General features: G+C 42.7%; 2 protein-coding genes across 2 annotated transcripts; one reads left to right on the forward strand and one right to left on the reverse strand.

The window, feature by feature from the left end:
- Window positions 1–736: 736 nt before the first annotated feature.
- Window positions 737–13,958, forward strand: LOC136493534 (MADS-box transcription factor 17-like). The gene is made up of 9 exons (XM_066489632.1): window positions 737–927; window positions 2,789–2,870; window positions 4,286–4,347; window positions 4,851–4,915; window positions 5,038–5,072; window positions 12,931–12,972; window positions 13,469–13,510; window positions 13,629–13,780; window positions 13,874–13,958. The coding sequence occupies exons 1-9, from the start codon at window positions 746–748 to the stop codon at window positions 13,956–13,958; spliced, it is 747 nt and encodes a 248-aa protein (XP_066345729.1). The 5' UTR covers window positions 737–745.
- A 2,751-nt stretch (window positions 13,959–16,709) lies between these two features.
- On the reverse strand, window positions 16,710–17,678 carry LOC136493537 (brassinosteroid-responsive RING protein 1-like). The gene has a single exon (XM_066489635.1). It carries the CDS (start codon window positions 17,613–17,615, stop codon window positions 17,118–17,120), a length of 498 nt encoding a protein of 165 aa, XP_066345732.1. The 5' UTR covers window positions 17,616–17,678; the 3' UTR covers window positions 16,710–17,117.
- Window positions 17,679–17,950: the final 272 nt, after the last annotated feature.

Here is a 17,950-nt window from a genome sequence, read left to right on the forward strand (position 1 = left end):
CGACCCCCTTCCCCTCTCTCTCTCTCTCGGCAGCCAGTGGGCCAGGGGCTGGCACGACCTGTGAAATTGGTCGTGCCTCACGGGCCGGAGGCCAGGCCCGTGGCCCTGTGAGGCACGGCCCGGGAGACACGGCGTGCCGTGCCGGCCCGTTGGCTATCGGGCCGTGCTGGCACGGGGCCGTGCCGGGCCGGTCCGTTGGCCATCTATAGCTGGATCTAGCCATGCATCTGGGTCTGGGTGCGCATGCATTTGGCCTGCAGCAGGATGGGGTGTGGTGTTGCGTGGACCGACCCCGTTCGGGCTCGAGCTTCCCAGTTAGGGCAAACCCGTAGTAATTGCTCATGGATCGTCCCAAGTTACCCAGCTGGCTGGCATGGCAACTGGAGATACGATCAGACGGGACGGACCAAAAGACGTAGGAAACCCGCAGCCACCGGAACAGCAGAGGCTACTACACGTACGTACTCCTACAAGCTAGGCCCTTGCTCTGTCTCCACTCCACACTCCAGTCCACTATACATTCCAGCGTCCCCCTCTCTCTCAGATCGAGATAGCCACCTCGTTATATTGCCGGGCTGGGGGTGGCTAGCGTCATTTCTGAAAAGCAAAAGGGAGCTAGTGGTGGGCACTGCAGCTCTCGCCTGCAAGAAGGTTAAGGAAGTTTTGCCAGGCTGCCAGCGGAAGAGAGTTGCAGGTACATACCCTTGTGCTGGGGTGCTGGAGACAGGAGATCGAGGCGCGCGAGATGGGGAGGGGCAGGGTGGAGCTGAAGCGGATCGACAACAGGATCAACCGCCTGGTGACCTTCTCCAAGCGTCGCAGTGGCCTCCTCAAGAAGGCCTACGAGCTCTTCGTGCTCTGCGACGCCGAGGTGGCGCTCATCGTCTTCTCCAGCCGTGGCAAGCTCTACGAGTTCGGCAGCGCAGGGTATGCATGCATCTGGCCGGGTCTATGTATCCCGTCTCCGTCGTCTTTATTATTGATCGCTCATGCAATTCTCGCAGATCTGTGTGCTAGCTGATGGTTTGCTGCTTAATTTGTTCTTCGGTTCCTGGCTTTTCGTTTGTTCCTATTTTTTCTTTGAGCATGCACAACCAGAATTTTAGACTTCTTCTAATGTGGTGGGTTTCTCCTAGTGTTTTATGGAGTAGCATTCAAAATTTAGTATATTTTTTTCCTACTAAATATCTCCTAGTAAGATTCTCATGTGCTATGAGTAGGGGTAATGTTTTACTACTATTTAAAAACACTAGAAAAAGTCCACCATTTTGATAGTGACGCAAGAGTATCCTTCTGTTCTCGCGTATTAAATCTCATGTTGTTTCTTGATTTTTAATTGGTAACAATTTCCATATTAAGCACACCTAGCTACCTGCTGGATCAGCAGTCCCAGCATAGTTGCTCCGTTTTTTTGTAGGTATCTGCCTCCTCTGGACTTACTAGGGTGTCCTCCCATGTAGTAGCATATATGCATTAGACGGAGAGCTAGCTACATCATCTATCTTTGTTGAGGAATCTTCTCAAAAAAAAAAAATCACGCCCTAACCTAGCTATAAGTGTCCCCTTTCTTCCTTCTACTCTGGGAAATTGGAAAGAATAATAGCAACATGAGATTACTTACTTGAGGTTCATGTGTGTAGTATAAAATGTTGAGGCCTGAGGTGTCACATATCTAGTCGTCCTACTTTTTATACTGTTCACCTTCTGTTCTTTTATTTTCAGCGTCCTCGTTCACAATTCCATTTCCTCAAATTAATGCATTAGCTAGGCAGATTACACAAGACAAATGTTCATCAGTAAGCCATTTTTTCTTCCAAAAATTGATTGCCAGCATCAGTTTAATTAATCATGGAACTTATTTGATGTACTGTCAACGAGTAATGCCCAAGAAATCCATTTTCTTAATTTCAACCCATACTCAAATTTTTCTCTGGAAATCTTTAAAAAAAGTTGTTTAACAAATAGCTACTAAACTGTTGATCTTGTGTTATGTTCCTTTTATCTTCTCAATCTTTGTAATTATGATAATGCATGTATGAAGTTATATGAGTTATCATTCTCTTTTTTGTAAATGAACTTTGTGTGTCAAGATTTATATCTTGTACTTATTCCTCAACAAGAAACAAAAAATGGTGCTAATACAGCTTTTGTTCGACATATTTCACAAACATGCACAAAATGAAAATGATAATCACAAAGATTCAAATATAATGTTTCATTACTTTTTTTAGTCCTATAATATTTCTTTACACATTTATATAAGGAACTTTTAGTTGTATGGATACTGAATGTACCACTTGGCAACTCCTCCTTTTGGTCAATATGTTCTAGGATGCATTATATAAATATAGTGAAATTCAACGCTAACCCATTCCACGCTAGCCCATTCCTCTTTTGTTTGAAGAAGTATACTGAGGATTTACTTTGTGGTGCATAAAAAGCATGTACTTCACTCTTTCGGCCTTCCCTATTTTCTAATCATCTCTTACTGTTTTTTTGCTTTGAATGATGTAGACACACACATGACACATATATATAAAAGGCTTTAATCCTGAAAACATGAAATAAATGAAGTCGTACATATCTAAAACAAAGAACTAAATATGGATTATACTAATGATAAAAAGAAGCATCACTTGATGATATCTATTCAATTCCTACTTTTATTTGATCGTAAACTTATTAAATGCATTAGATTTTAATTTTATATGATATATGTATGACGTATAACTTATATGCATATTTGTTACATAGAAAGAATTTGATTTAGTATAATTTCTCTATGCAGGGTAAAAAAGACTTTGGAAAAGTACCATAATTGTTGTTACAATGCTCAAAATTCCAACACTGGTTTTGACCGTGAACCTCAGGTACAATTAGCTAAGCCAACCAATCTAATTTTGTTATTTTTTACAATATGGACTGGTATTACATTGTTTCAATTCTTAGACCAGACTCCAAGCACTGCAGTGTCTGCTATTTCTGAAAGATCATATTTTTCATTACTCATATGTCTGATGATAATAGTTTGTACTCGCTACAAAAATACTACTAAATCCGTTCTAAATTATAGTTCGTTTGACTTTTTTTTTGACCCCAAGTTTGATCACCCGTCTTATTAAAAAATTTGTGCTAAATATCACTTTTTTTTTGTTATGGCTTGCTTTATTAACAAAAGTTCTTCAAGAATGACTTAAATTTGATTACATTTGCATAATTTTTTTTGAATAAGATGAGCGGTCAAACTTGGGGTAAAAAAAAGTCAAACTGATTATAATTTGGAACGGAGGGAGTAATATTTATTTATTCTCTGGACATTCAAAAGAACTGCAGTTGCTCTACAGTATGTCAATGACAATGCATTAGTTTAAAGCGGTCTTGTTTATTACAGTTTTGTTAACCCGTAGTGAACATCCATCAATATAAGACATTTTCAAAAGCTAGATTTGCATTTCATATCTAATATATATATTGTCATTTCTTACAAATCAATATGATATTATATATCTTTTTTAAGGACGGTAAGAACTTTGCCGCAAGCTTTATTTTAGAAGAAGAAGAAGAAACAAGTGACATCCTGATTTTTTAGTGAAAAGCATGCCGAAACACCACAAGACTAGGGTACAAAGACCAAACAACTCCCTACAAAGATCGACCCAACTAAATATCATCCCTTTGTAATATGAATATATTGATACAACTTTTGTATACTAATGATGCATAAAATTTTGATGAATTGTTGGTTAAAACTTACAAAGATTGACCTTTTCAAATTAAAGTACACCCTGGTGATACATTAGTAAGGTTTTCATGAGTTGAGGACTCGAGGTATGGGTCCAACTGCTAGTAGTTGTAGATGAGATATATATGAGATGATAAAAAGGAGTGTAACTTCAGTTTGTTTATTCAAAGCTTTGATTAGTAGCTATTTAATTTGGAGTACATTATTATGTGTCCAAATACCTCCTGAATTTTGCCCCACACAAATGGTTTATATCTCTAATTAGATTATTCAAAAATATATGGGATTCTTATAAAATGGATGGAGAAGTAAATTCAGGAGACTAATGTATTAGCAAGGAATCTTTATACATAACGATTCATTACACATACCTATAGTCACTTGGATCATCAATTGTACTAAATTTGATCTCTCAATGGTCAAAATGCAAACGCATTATATTGCACTAATTAGTGATTATTCTGCAAGTACCAATGTCAGCCGTTCTGTTGTTTCATCATCACATATTATCATCTTCGTAATTTATTTTCATTTGAACTTCAGAGTTGGTACCAAGAAATGTCAAGGCTCAAGGATAAGCTTGAATCTCTCCAACCCTCTCAGAGGTATAAATATTAATTCGCTCCACCTTTGTTATCCACATATACTACATATATAAATAAATGATCATTAACTACATGCAGGGATGAAAACGGTACGGATATTTTCTGACCGTATTCGAGACCGAATCCATTTAGAGAGGTTTAGATCTGTTCGTATCCGAGTTTAGAAATTCAACATCCGATACCATATCTGTATCCGAATACTCAAATCATATATTTATGATGTCGATATCAATCGTATCCTATTCGACATGGTTTACACTACCGTATTTGAATCCGAATCTGGACAGAAATATGAAAACAAATATAATATGAGTGATATCCGTTCGTATCTGATCCGTTTTCATCCCTAACCACGTGACCATTGAAAAGTCTCTGAAAAAGAAACATACATTCAAGCGAATGGTTATGTTTTACATTCTTTAATTATGCATGGCCTTGTCAAAAATTACTTGCCATTGCAATTTGCAACTATATACTCACACGCAGTAGTGTTTGTCTCAAAGGCACATGCTTGGTGAGGATCTTGGACCCCTGAGCATAAAGGAGCTGCAGCAACTGGAAGAACAACTTGCGCCCTGTTCGCTTGGCTTGTAAGCCATACTTTTTCAGCCAACGAATAGTATTTTTCTCTCACAATAAATTAGCCAACAATACTTTCAGCCATGGCTTATCAGCCAAGCGAACATGGCATTGAGTATTCTCTGTCACAGCCTCGACACCGGAAGGTTCACCATTGTACACCAATGCCCTAACTTGTTGTTTGACTCAGTATTGTTTGTTTCTCTGTAGTACAATAGTGCAGTAATATTATGCAACGGAGAGGAATAAAGTAGCGACGAAATCCGAGATAACGACGGGTCTTCCTTGCACGCCACCACCGGTGCCTGGCCCCAGCGCTGCTCTGCCGCCTGGCTCCAAACCCACGTCGCTGCCAGCTCCCTGCCTAGTGCCATGCCCCTGGGTGGTGGCCCTCTAGAAGAGAGGTGACTCTCGGGCCACTGAGCTAGCGCTGGTGACCACCGAGGCCCCGACGGCCACCGCCGCCAGCTGCTCCGGCCACGACGCACCTCTCCTCTGATCTCAACGAGTGACGCGTGAAAGTCTGTGACAGTTCCTTGTCACTTCATTGGAGCTACTGGTGGTTGCACAGAAGCTGCTCGACATTTTGCCGAGCTCTAGTAAATCTGGCATTCTGAAGGCTCCGCCACTGAAGCTTGCCACGGAGTCTCTACCATGGTGGTGGCAGCAAGTTGCAGTTCTATATTTGGCTCCCCTCCACCACTAGTGCCCTCTCCTGCGACAACTCTCCCATGGCATCTCTGATTAAAGCCTCACCCAGGCTTCGATGCAGCTCCCAGGCCTCAGCTTCCGTCTGGGCGTTGGGGTTCAAGCCGCCATCAAGGAAAGGTTTGGGCTTCCAGTCACTTCTTCTGGTGTTTCTTCTTCTGTCTTCTTTTTAGTTGCTTCCTTTGGTCGCTACAAGTTTTGTCTCTGTCCTCTCTCGGTGGGTCTTCTTCTTCAGGCCACCATTGGAGGTGTTGCTCAAGATTTTAGCGTCCTTCAGCTAGGTCCTCGTGTTTTCTGCTTCTCTGTTTCTTCCAAGGTTGTGGGTTTTCACATTTTCAAGTTGGTCAGCTTCGAGTGTTCTTGCTACAAGGTCTTCTTCCACCTTTGGGGTAACGATGGCCCTTGCTGGGACCTTGAGCTTGCAGCTTTCAACAGAGAAGAAGCCGATTCCTGGGTACCAGTGAAAGGTTCCATTCAAAGGTTGAATCACAAGAGCTTTGCTGATGCAGTGAAATCTGGTACTCCGACGGGGGCAAACAGTCTTCCTATCAGGCAATTAGTCTTTAAGCATATTGTTTTCCAGATAATGCCTGGGGCTCTCGTGCAGTTCATCCTGAATGACATCTCCATGGCCAACCTCAAAGCTCAAGCAGAAGGGCCTCGGTCAATAGTAGGGAAGCAGTCAATAGTGAGCAAGGGAAAACAACTGATCGACATCTAGTGGATTTGAATTTGAATTTAGGTCTCGGGAGTCAACCTCTCTCTTCTCTAAATCTATCAGAGACAAAGAGTCCTAGGATTTGCTCGCGGTGTTTCTCAGATAGACATGCAAGGAGAGACTGCAGGTCTGAGATCAGATGCCACAATTGCCTACGTGGGGGACACGTTGCATTTAATTGCCTTGGGCAGTGGTGCCTAGATAGAGGTGTGGAGGGAATTAATCAGCAGGCCAAACAAGGCATTAAAGGGAAAGCTCCTCTTGAGCAGCCCAAATGGTTCTCCAAGGCAGCAAGCATGTTTCTTGGGCCTAGCGCGAGCAATGCACCAATTTTTAATTTTTTTATAGATTGGTGGTGTGCTAGATTGGCACTTCAAACAGTGCCTGAGCTACCAGAGCCTAGGGTCATACCTTTGAATTTACCTCCCAAGCTTATGACCGATGAACCGAGCACGGTAGGGACCCACAGAGTATAGAGTGCAACCTGGGTTAATGAAGTTTTAACACTGAGTGCTCCTACATCTTCCACTCCGCATGCTCCACCGCACCATATAGATGCTTGCCGCGACATTGAAGAAAACCCACTCGGCCTCAACTCATTACAGAGCAATTTGCCACCTCCGTCACCGATCATGGCTTTTCAGCGTGCAAACCCGATGCCCTTCTTGCCTTCTGGGATGCAGTGGGAAGTGGTACCAAACAGGATGTTCATGGTGTGCGCTGTGGCTCTTTCTCATCCTCAACCACGCAATGAGAATGTGGCCATTGCAACTATTTCGCCTGTACTAGGTATTGCACTAAACTTTGTGGTGGTCAAGGAGATGCTTAGAAAATTTTTAGTTGATCAAGAGAGTCACAATTTTAGATATTCAACAGACTCACCTAGGACAAGCTTTTGTTCATTTTGCATCTAATCATGCTAGAAATACCTTTGTTCTAGAAGGCCCTCATCCGTTTGGTGATGTCAACATCTCTTTTACTCGCCATAATCAGGGGAGAAATTGGCGCAGGGCTAACTTTAATCGAGAAGTCCGATTGATGCTTTTGGGATTTCATATGGATTACTGGAAGGATGAATATGTGGAACAAGTGATAAGTCCCTTTGGCAAAATAATTAGCTGGGCTGCAGATGACAAGCACTTAGCTAGAATTCTGGTCAGAGCTTGAGTTGTTGATCTAGAATCAATTCCTCAGTTTATTGTGTTTACTGACTCAGGGGGCTTTGAAGGGGACTCGTGGACCATACAATGCAAGATCCTCCAACATGAAATGTCTAGAGCTGGGCCACCTGATGAAGACCCCATCCTAGAACAGCAACAAGTGTAGGGCCACCTCCTTTTTGACTTCTTTGGCCTGGGTCAACATGCAAACATGCAGCAGGCTGGACAAAATCCTCAACAGCAAATACTGATTGGAAGCCACCAGTGCAAGTAATGGAGGAACAACAAGATAATGAATGTCACCCATGGCTAGAAGAAATCCCTGCCCAACAACTAGCACTTGCTTAGGGGGTCAACCTCAATTTAGCTCCACCAATTCTAGAGCAAGATCTTAATGAGCTCCCAATGGCAGAAGACTCACATGAAATCCTTATTCATCCAATGGCCCAAGAGAATCCACAGGCAAATAATGCAGATGAAGAGATACAAAACATCATGCCAATCATTCAGCAACCAAAAGAGCAAAATCGGAATGATCTATAGGAGGAGGTGGCTGAAAATCAATTGCAGGAGTCACTGGTGCCTCTTTTGCAGGGACAACAAGAAAATTTTCTTCACTTGGATCTCCCAGAAGATGCATTGATGAATGAGCAGGAAATGCAGAAAATCCAGAATAAATAAGATGATATTCCAATGGATTGGCAAGGCAATGGCCAGGTAGAGTGGTTAACGATATTCATCTCGGCATGGTCAGAATTTTTCCAAGCTTCACACCCAGCAATCCTTATTTGGCCAGACAGTCTGCCCCTACAGTTTATTCCTTGGGCAACTCTTCTGTGGCCCTTCCAAAAAACTAGGCAGATTTTTTCAAAATAATGCTGGAGTCTCCACCCCACTTCAACTAGGCCAAAAAGTTGCTTCTATCTTCACTCCCTAGTATGTTTCAGCAGCATGGAGATCTAACTTGCCTTCCTATTCCAGCAGTATGTCCCCCAAAATAAGCTGAAGTATGTGGAAAGCTATCCCCACCTATCAGTGAGGCCACAGTTGAGGAAGAGACCTTGCTGAACAATGATCAGTCCACCACTCCAATCAAAAAAAGAGAAAGGATGATAGCTAGGCAGTCACCAATTGTGGAATCTGAGGTCAGACATAGTCTCAGAGTGAAGGAGAAATGCCAAGGTTTCAAACAAAGCCAATGCTCAAAGGTTAACTGCTTGGGATGCTCTTTGAACCCACCAACACTCTCTCCTGAACTCATGAAGAGCATTGGGACAACTATTTGCCAGATTGACCCATCAAAGCTTGAGGAAGGGATCTTGTCCAAGAAAAAGAAGGCAAAGCCCATTGGAAAGAAGAAACAGAAGAAGGATGACAATGAAGAGGACAAGGAAGAGGAGGATAACTGAATTGCAATATCCAGGAAAATTGAAAATCTAGAGATACCAAATGAAAGACCCAAGTAATCGCAGAAGATGGTCTTCTTTATCCTACCTACAATTTAGGATCTTGCCTTTTGTTCTCTATGGGTGGACTTTGCTCCTACCCAAAGTTGGCCTTATTTCCCCTAGTGTTTAATGGCTGAAAACAAATCATGGAAGGTGATGTGCTGGAATGTTAGAGGCCTTAACTCTGATAAGAAGTGGAATTCTATCAGAGACAAAATCATTGAGAGTAGATGTGATATTGCTTGTCTCCAAGAAAAAAAGGATTTTTTTGATAATAACTTTATCAGAAATTTTTGCCCAAGTGGTGTCGATTCCTTTGCTTTCAAAGCTTCAGCTAGTGCTTCAGGAGGGATGTTGACAATTTGGAAAAGTGCATTGTTTAGTGGAACTAAAATTTTTCAGAAGGAATATGCTTTATCAGTTGAATTCACCTCAAAGCTCAATAATGATTGCTGGGTTTTTACTAATATCTATGCCCCATGTACCCCAAATGGCAAGAGGAGCTTCTTGGAATGGTTTGGAAATATCCAAATGCCTCCTCACATTGACTGGTTAACTGTAGGTGATTTCAATTTGATCAGAAAACCAGAAGATAAAAACAAGGAGGGAGGGGATATCAATGAAATGTACCTGTTTAATGAAGCAATTAGTGCCCTTGGAATTGTTGAACTGCCACTTCTGGGTAGAAATTTTACATGGACCAACAAGCAAACACCACCACTGATGGAGAGATTGGACTGGTTTTTCTCCTCAAGTTCCTAGACCGTCAAGTATCCAAAGTCAGTAGTGAAATCCCTAGTCATGGAGACATCTGATCATTGGCCATGTATTGTTGAGATAGATACTAAAATTCCAAGAGGAAGAATCTTTAGGTTTGAAAATCATTGGCTAGATAGAGAGGATTTTATTCCTATTCTACTGCAGGGTTGGTCCTTGGAACAGGAAAATCCAGACCCAGCAAAAGCTATCACTGCAAAATTTAAGAATATCAGGAGGATGTTAAAATCATGGCAATCAAAAAATTCAAGTTTGGCTTCTTCCATTGCTAATGTCAAGGCAGTCCTGCACCTCCTAGATGCCATAGAATGCTTTAGAGATCTTTCTCTTTTGGAATGGAACTTCAGAGATATCATAAGCACCAAGCTCATTTCTCTCCTTAAACAGCAGAGAACTTATTGGAAACAAAGATGAAAGATAAACTGGTAAAAGAAGGGGATGTTGGTACCAGATATTTTCACGCTCATGCCACCATCACTCATAGGAAAAATACCATCGCATCTGTTCAAGCCAATGATGGTAGTGTGTTGACTCAACATGAGGAAAAGGCTAATCATTTTTGGGAGGCTTTCAAAGAAAGGCTGGGAAAGTCAGAATTCAACGGTATGCTATTGAATCTAAACAATCTTCTTAATAATACTGAAGACCTAAGGGGGCTGGAGACACCCTTTGATAAAATAGAGATTGATCAAGTGATTGCAGAACTCCCAAACAATAAATCCCCAGGCCCAGATGGTTTCAATAATGAATTTTCTGAAAGGTTGTTGGCCTCTTATAGCAGATGATTTCTATAGGCTTTGTCATGACTTTTGCAACAACAACATATGCCTGAGAAGCTTGAATTCTTCTGACATAACCCTAATTCCCAAGAAAGAAGGGCCAACCACTGCCTCAGATTACAGACTAATATCTTTGCTAAATTCTTCTCTTAAGCTCTCGACAAAGGTCCTGGCCAACAGATTGCAAAAGGTATTAAAGAAATTGATTCATAGAAACCAATATGGCTTCATCAAAAGTAGAACAATTTAGGATTGTGTAGCTTGGGCCCTTGAGTACTTACACCTTTGCCACAAGTCAAAGAGAAATCTGATGATACTCAAGTTGGATTTTGAAAAGGCATTTGACAAGGTGGAATATGAAGTTATCATCCAAATCTTAACAGCAAAAGGCTTTGGGGCAAGGTGGATACAGTGGATTAAAGATATCCTTTCCTCTGGGACTTCTTCTGTACTCCTAAATGGAGTACTTGTCAAAACAATCCACTGTAGAAGAGGTGTAAGACAAGGGGACCCTCTCTCACCCCTTCTTTTTGTGCTAGTGGCTGACCTACTGCAGTCAATTCTCAACAAGGCAAAAGACTCAAATCTTCTAAACCTCCCTTTACCTCTAAGACACTCTCCTGAAATTCTAATAATCCAATATGCTGATGATACTTTAATAGTAATGGAGGCTTGTAGTAGGCAATTGATCACCTTGAAAGCCATTCTTCATTCATTTGGAGAGTCCACAGGTCTGAAGGTAAACTATAGTAAATCTGTCATGGTACCAATAAATATTTCTGAGGAAAGACTTGATCACCTTGCAAGATCCTTCAACTATGAAAAGGGAAAATTGCCTTTCACCTACCTTGGATTGCCCCTTAGCTTGACAAAGCCTAGAGTAATTGATTCTCTCCCTAGTAAACAGATGTGAGAGAAGATTGGCAGCCACCTCATCCTTTCTGAACCAGGCAGGTAGACTGGAATTAACAAACTATGTTTTCAGCTTTTCCAACATTCTGCATGGGAACTTTTGCCATCCATAACATAGTCATTAATCAGATAGATAAATTCAGAAAACACTATCTTTGGAGGGGAGCTGATATAAATGCATAATAGAGACCAAAGGCTGCTTGGACATGTGTTTGTAGATCAAAGGAAGGAGGTTTGGGGGTTTAAAATTTAAAAACACAGAATGAAGCTCTACTGCTCAAGCACCTTTTCAAATTCTTCAACAAGGAAGACATTCCATGGGTTTCTCTGGTTTGGAAAAGCTACTATAGCTCTGGAATCCTGCCACCACAATAAAAAAGGGCTATTTTTGGTGGAGGGATATCTTAAAGCTACTGGACAAGTTCAAGGGATTGGCCATGCTGAATGTGAAAAATGGAGGCTCATGCTATCTTTGGTTAGATCTTTGGAACAACAAGGTGCCTATGCAAGCCTACCCTGAGTTGTTCTCTTTTGCAAAATCTAAAACAATCACTCTAGCAGCTGGAAAGGATTACCCAGATTTGTTATCCCTTTTTCACCTTCCGTTATCAAATCAAGCTTATGCACAACTAGCTCAGCTTAGCTCACATATCCAAATTTTGACCCTAACCGAAGAACCAGACGTTTGGACCTGCATATGGCAATCAGGTAGCTACTCAGTCTCTAAAGCTTACATGCACCTCAATGGTCATGTTGTAGTTCATCCTGCTTTTAAGAGAATTTGGAAGAGCTCTTGTCAGAGCAAACACAAGGTCTTCAGTTGGCTGATGCTAAAAGACAGATTAAGCACTAGGGAGCTTTTAAGAAGGAAAAATATGGAGCTTCATGACTACAATTGTGTCTTATGCAATGGGCTGATAGAGGAATCTCTGTGTCATCTTTTTATCCACTGTCCTTTTGCAACTTCCTGCTGGAATTGGTTGCAGGTTCAAACAGATCAGCAGATGGATTTTCTTCGGAATATAGTGTTGTTCAGAAGGCAGCTCCAAGTGCCTTTCTTCACAGAGATCATAATAATCATGTGTTGGACAATTTGGAAGGCAAGAAATGGACTGATTTCAACCAAATTCAACCTTCAATTCAAGCATCCAAGAGAGAGTTCAAAGATGAGTTCACGCTGCTTCTTTTGCGCGCCAAAAAAAAATTCTTTCCCTCAATAGAATTATGGTTAAACAATCTAGTCTAATTTCTCTAGCTTGGTTGATCTTTTTTTCTTCTTTTTTTGTTTCTTGAACTATCCCTTTCTCTCTGTATTTGCTTGTTTTAAAATTTCTTAATAAAATTCAGTAGGGGCAAGCCCCTCCTGTTCCCCTAAAAAAACGGAGAGGAATAATTAATTTGATTTTGATATTCCAAATCTAATAATAAATGTGGTGTATGCTGGCACATATAGTAAGCTTAAATTAAGCATAGCACCTGAATATCTTTTATCTTCATCTCAGACTCAAATGATGATGGAACAGATGGATGAGCTTCGCCGAAAGGTATTATGTGGACCCAATCTCTATTCTCACCATGTCTTCTATCATATTTGGTAAATCATTAATATATTTTGCATTTAAAATGACAAGTACATCATGCAATTTCTTGGACAAAATAGAACACAAGATTGACTGATGTTGTGCATCGTCTGTTACAACTTCTGTATGTACTGTATGTTCCATAAATTTAAGCTAAATAAAGGAGGGATTCTTAGTTCTATGTATCAGAACATCATTTCGTCTTTGATTCACAAACTACTGTAGTAATACCAAATGCGTGGCAAACGATAGTTAACGGAGATGCAGTTTGCAAGATTGGTTACCAGAACATGTACACACAGCAGCATGGACGACTCATTTTGCTGAATTTGTTGCAAATGCATGTCAAAGATTCCTTATAGTATTACAATCTATATTTTACGGTGTCAGTTGATCAACAGTTCATAAAACTAAGTTTAGCATGAAGTATCACCTTACATCTGTTTTGAATCGAATGCAGGAGCGCCAACTTGGCGAGCTTAACGAGAAACTGAAAAACAAGGTCTCTAAATAGCTAACTGGTTATTTGATATACATGTGTATATACTTGTCAACGTTCACAACAATTCAAAGCCATGCATACGCCTTATGGGAATGTTACTATCTTCTGAAACATTCAGCTGGAAGCAGAAGGTTGCAGCAACTGCAGGGGCGTTCAAACATCCTGGGCTACTGACGTGGCCATAACCAGCGACAGCGGCGCACTTTCCACGCCAAATGCTGAACCACCAGCTGCTGCTGTGGACTGTGAACCCACTCTGCAAATCGGGTAAGGCTAGGTTATTATAAAACCAGAACCACCATGATTGAATATGAAAGCACCGGATTAAGCAATATTTGAACTCCTATATATGATCTGTGCATGCTACAGGTTCGTTGCTTCTGAGGCAGCAGCCATGCCAAGAAGTAACACTGAAGGAGGGGAGAACAGCCACTTCATGCTCGGTTGAGCCCTTTGAGTTGTTCTCGATCGATGAAATTCGAAGCAACTACTGATTAATAAAGATGCCGTACGTTTAGTATGGCAAACCATGAAACTTATATGGTGATATAGTCAGTACCATGAGTTGCATGCCGGCCCTAGCTGATGGTATGCATATGCACTGTTCTCTCTGACAAACATATGATGGCCCCCTAGCTTCGGTTTATTAGTTCAGAACTGTGCTAACTAGCCTTTTCCTTGTCCTTGATTCTTGGATTAGAATCAACACTTCAGTTCAAGGCATATTAAATGGATCGTACTCTATGTACATAGTGCTGCCTTCATCTCAATCGGCCAACTGTTGATCTCGGAGCGTCAAGTAGGACTATCAATCTATATATCTATCTAGGAATACAATGGCAGGTTTGATGAAGCAACCTGAACTGAAGGGCGTGGTTGTGTTTTATTTCAATTCTGGTTGAATCTGCATCTTGTTTAAAACCCACGAAAAAGCTGCCCTTAGCTTGAATGTCAAATTAACGGCAGACTTGGACTCTATATAGTCTGAATATATTGCAAATCTTTGCATCGTCCGTTTGGCTGATTGATCAGTTGAATTGAAGGGTAAAAGCAACAGTTACTTTTTTTTTTTTCCTGAAAGACAAGAGGCAACAGCGATCATGAGTCCTCATATAACTACTAGATCACATCTCCTGTAGTCCTGTTAGAAAGAAACATAGTACTTAATGAATTCACCTGACAGTATGGTGAAGGCCAGATTACTTAATGAATTCAACAGTTACCGACTTAATGCAATTATGGGCAGGCGTTGCTTGAAAGGCAAGTGCTTCAATGCGACAATGAGGTGTTACTGTATTATTATTAGGATCACTCGTCATACCAATACCATATATAATATCGGTATATACTAATATTGGTTTATATGTGGTGAACTATTGTGCCATACATGCACGTACTGATCATCATCGATTTGCATGCCTTTGCCTGCAATCAATAGTCAGGTCAGGTGCACTGTCATGCAAAATAGAAGCTGTTCAGCGCGCGACGGGTTGAGTGCTGTCGGCACATGTCCCGCCACTGCGCGCGCACGCAGTGAAATGCTCGCTGCATTCCGGCTTGAAAAGCTTGTGCGCTGATGCACTGAAGTCTGAATTTGGCCGCTCCAAAGTACTGTACTCGCTAGTCCACGGACACCGATCCATGTACGAGCTTATTCCAAAGTCCGACTGCTATTCCGTGCACGCTAGCTGCACAATTTTCAGATGTGATGATACGTATACGTGCCGGCCGCCATGAGATGCAGAGAATGTGACCTATAACCAAAAGACGGGAACGTACATAGCCGCCCTTAATTGCATTGTTAGATCAATCAGAATCAATCAGGTTCCCAACATTAAGGCCTGATGCATCAATGGTAGGGTTACATCGATCTGAATGTATAAGATGTGGTTGCGGGCGATTTTTGTTCTGGGCCACCAGTAGATCTTGATTCCTCTCATTAGTATCTCTCAAGACGACGACGACACCATATATAGGTTAATACCTGTGTGTAAAAAAATGTTATTAATCTGTGGCGCATCCTTGTATTTTTTTTTGAAGGACCATACATAGTATGGGAGCATTAACTCTATGTGGCTGCTAGCCGTTTTATAGATATAGATATAGCTCGATGAAGGGAAACCCACTAATATTATGACACGGTCAGCTAACATCCATTTTTCCACGGTGAGCAATCCATGAGGATATATTATTTGAATAAGCCATTAATTCTTCATAGGACTTTTCATCCTTGGATTTGCCTCCCCTTTCCAAATTAGGCCTAATATTCTTTCTCTTACTACTCTAAATGTAAGTCACGTAGATATACTTTTGTTCAACATTGTGAATATCATCATAAAATTTGATTACACAAATATTTTTTTTTCTAATTACAATATATAAATTATTATTTTATAAATAGTTTAGTTTTTTGGCCACCGCCTGCCGGTCGCGCCTCCTCCCCGCCGCCGCAACCTCCCGCTAGAGGCAGTGACGAAGCTAGAGCAAATTAGAGGGTGGTGCACTTTCCTTATGGGTGCATAAACAAATCTAATAAGGGGTGCATATATGGTGAAATTTTATTCAAATTCACTGTTTTGCATTTTTTGGGTGGTGCATTGGCACCCCTAGACATTACTTACCTTCGCCCCTGGCTAGAGGCCATGGTGAGCCCGCAAGGAGCACCCTGTCGGCTTCCTCCCACCCCCACCGGCCCTTCCCCGAAGGCTATGGCGAGCCCACAGCGAGACGGTAGAGTTTTTCAATAGCGATGAGAGAAGGAAGAGGATGACATATAAGTCACATATGTCATTCTCTACCAAGATGATTTTGAGAGGCTTGTTTTAGGCAGGGTTGCTGGAGGAAACAATAAAAAATAAGTAGTATCAAAATAGATGGCTACCCAAACAAAAAAAAAAGTAGGAAGCCTACTTTAGGCAGTAGTGCTGAAGATGTTCTTAGGAATAAATTTTTTGATAAAAGATAACACCCCCCCCCCACCCCCCACACACACACAACTTATTTAACTGGATATCTAAATATACATAACATCTATTTTTGCATCTCGCTAGCCAAAGATTGAAGAACGTGAATGACTCGCTGCAGTGCGCACATGACATATATAGAAAAGTTGTTGAAGAGTGAAAAAAAAAACATAGAAAGTGATTTTATTTGAATGATTTTTTTCATATAATAATTTAGAGAGTGAGTTTTAAAAATATTTTTGGAGCTGAACGCTCCACACTCAAGAGCAGGCACCAAATTTAGCTGGACGGCGCGGACATCATTTGCACGGTTGCGCCCAGAAGCCAAAACATTGTGTAACTTGATTTTCTTCTGATATATAATACATAAGAGCGTTGCCCGTCCAACGCAGGCAGACAACATATCGCCTCAAGTACGCTTTATGCCAACCTCCAGTTTAATTTGGCTTGGGCCTATCCATTTCCATTGACATCAGGGTGGTGGTTAGTCGATCGTCGTCCTAATCGCAATCAGTTCACGCGCGGTTGGTCCGCCCCTATCCGGCACCAGTGGCATCTGTACGCGTACCGGCCGCGCGCGCCGTCTGAAAGCCAAGCACAGGCACGTACTACGTGGCAAGGGAATCAGGGACGACGGACGACGACTAGCCGAGCCATGACATGCCCATGCCAAGTAGGCCGGCGCGCCGACGCGGCAGCAGGTGGGAGCGGCACAGCGGGCACGTCACCTCGCCCAGGTCGATCCAGCGGTCGATGCAGCGCGTGTGGAACGCGTGGGTGCAGTTGCCCAGCCGCCGCACCTCGTCCGTCGACTCCAGCCTCTCCAGGCACACCCGGCACGTCGGCTCCGCCGCCCCCGACGACGACGACGAAGCCACCAGCTCCAGGAACTTGACGAGCGGGAGCCGCTGCTTCACCGCCTCCGGCCTCGGGGCGTCCCCGCGTGGGCGGCGGGGCGGGCCGTTGATGACCGGCGCGTGGTCCTCGGGGTCGTAGGGGAACTCGTAGAGGCCGAGGAAGCAGAGCACCAGCACGAACGCCAGCGCCACGGCGTGGAGGAGCTTGAACAGCGCTGCCACGGGGCGCGGCACCGCGTTGCAGTAGCAGACCAGCGGGAAGGTCATGACCGGCGCGGCGTGCATGCGTCTGTTTTAGTTTTGGCTCGGGTTTCGGTTTCGGAGGGCACGCAGAGGCGCGGGGTCCGTCCGTGTGGATATATAGGGACGAGGCAACAACCGAAAAGACCGCGGGGGCGGGTGCTGCGTGCCTGTCGTTCTAGATACAAGTCGTGGCCGGAACCGGATGGCATGATGCGTGCGCGCGCGCGATCGAGCGGTTTGCGGAGGGCCGGCGTGGTGTCGTACGGGGCCGGTGTATCGGCTCATGCAAAGCGCGAGCGCAATGGCGAAAGTCGTCGTCACCGCACATGAGTGTTTGGAGGAAGAAGAAACGGTGCATCGCACGGCAGGGACGCCTA

The sequence above is a fragment of the Miscanthus floridulus genome, chromosome 11 (assembly GCF_019320115.1).
Source record: "Miscanthus floridulus cultivar M001 chromosome 11, ASM1932011v1, whole genome shotgun sequence".
Lineage (NCBI taxonomy): Eukaryota > Viridiplantae > Streptophyta > Magnoliopsida > Poales > Poaceae > Miscanthus > Miscanthus floridulus.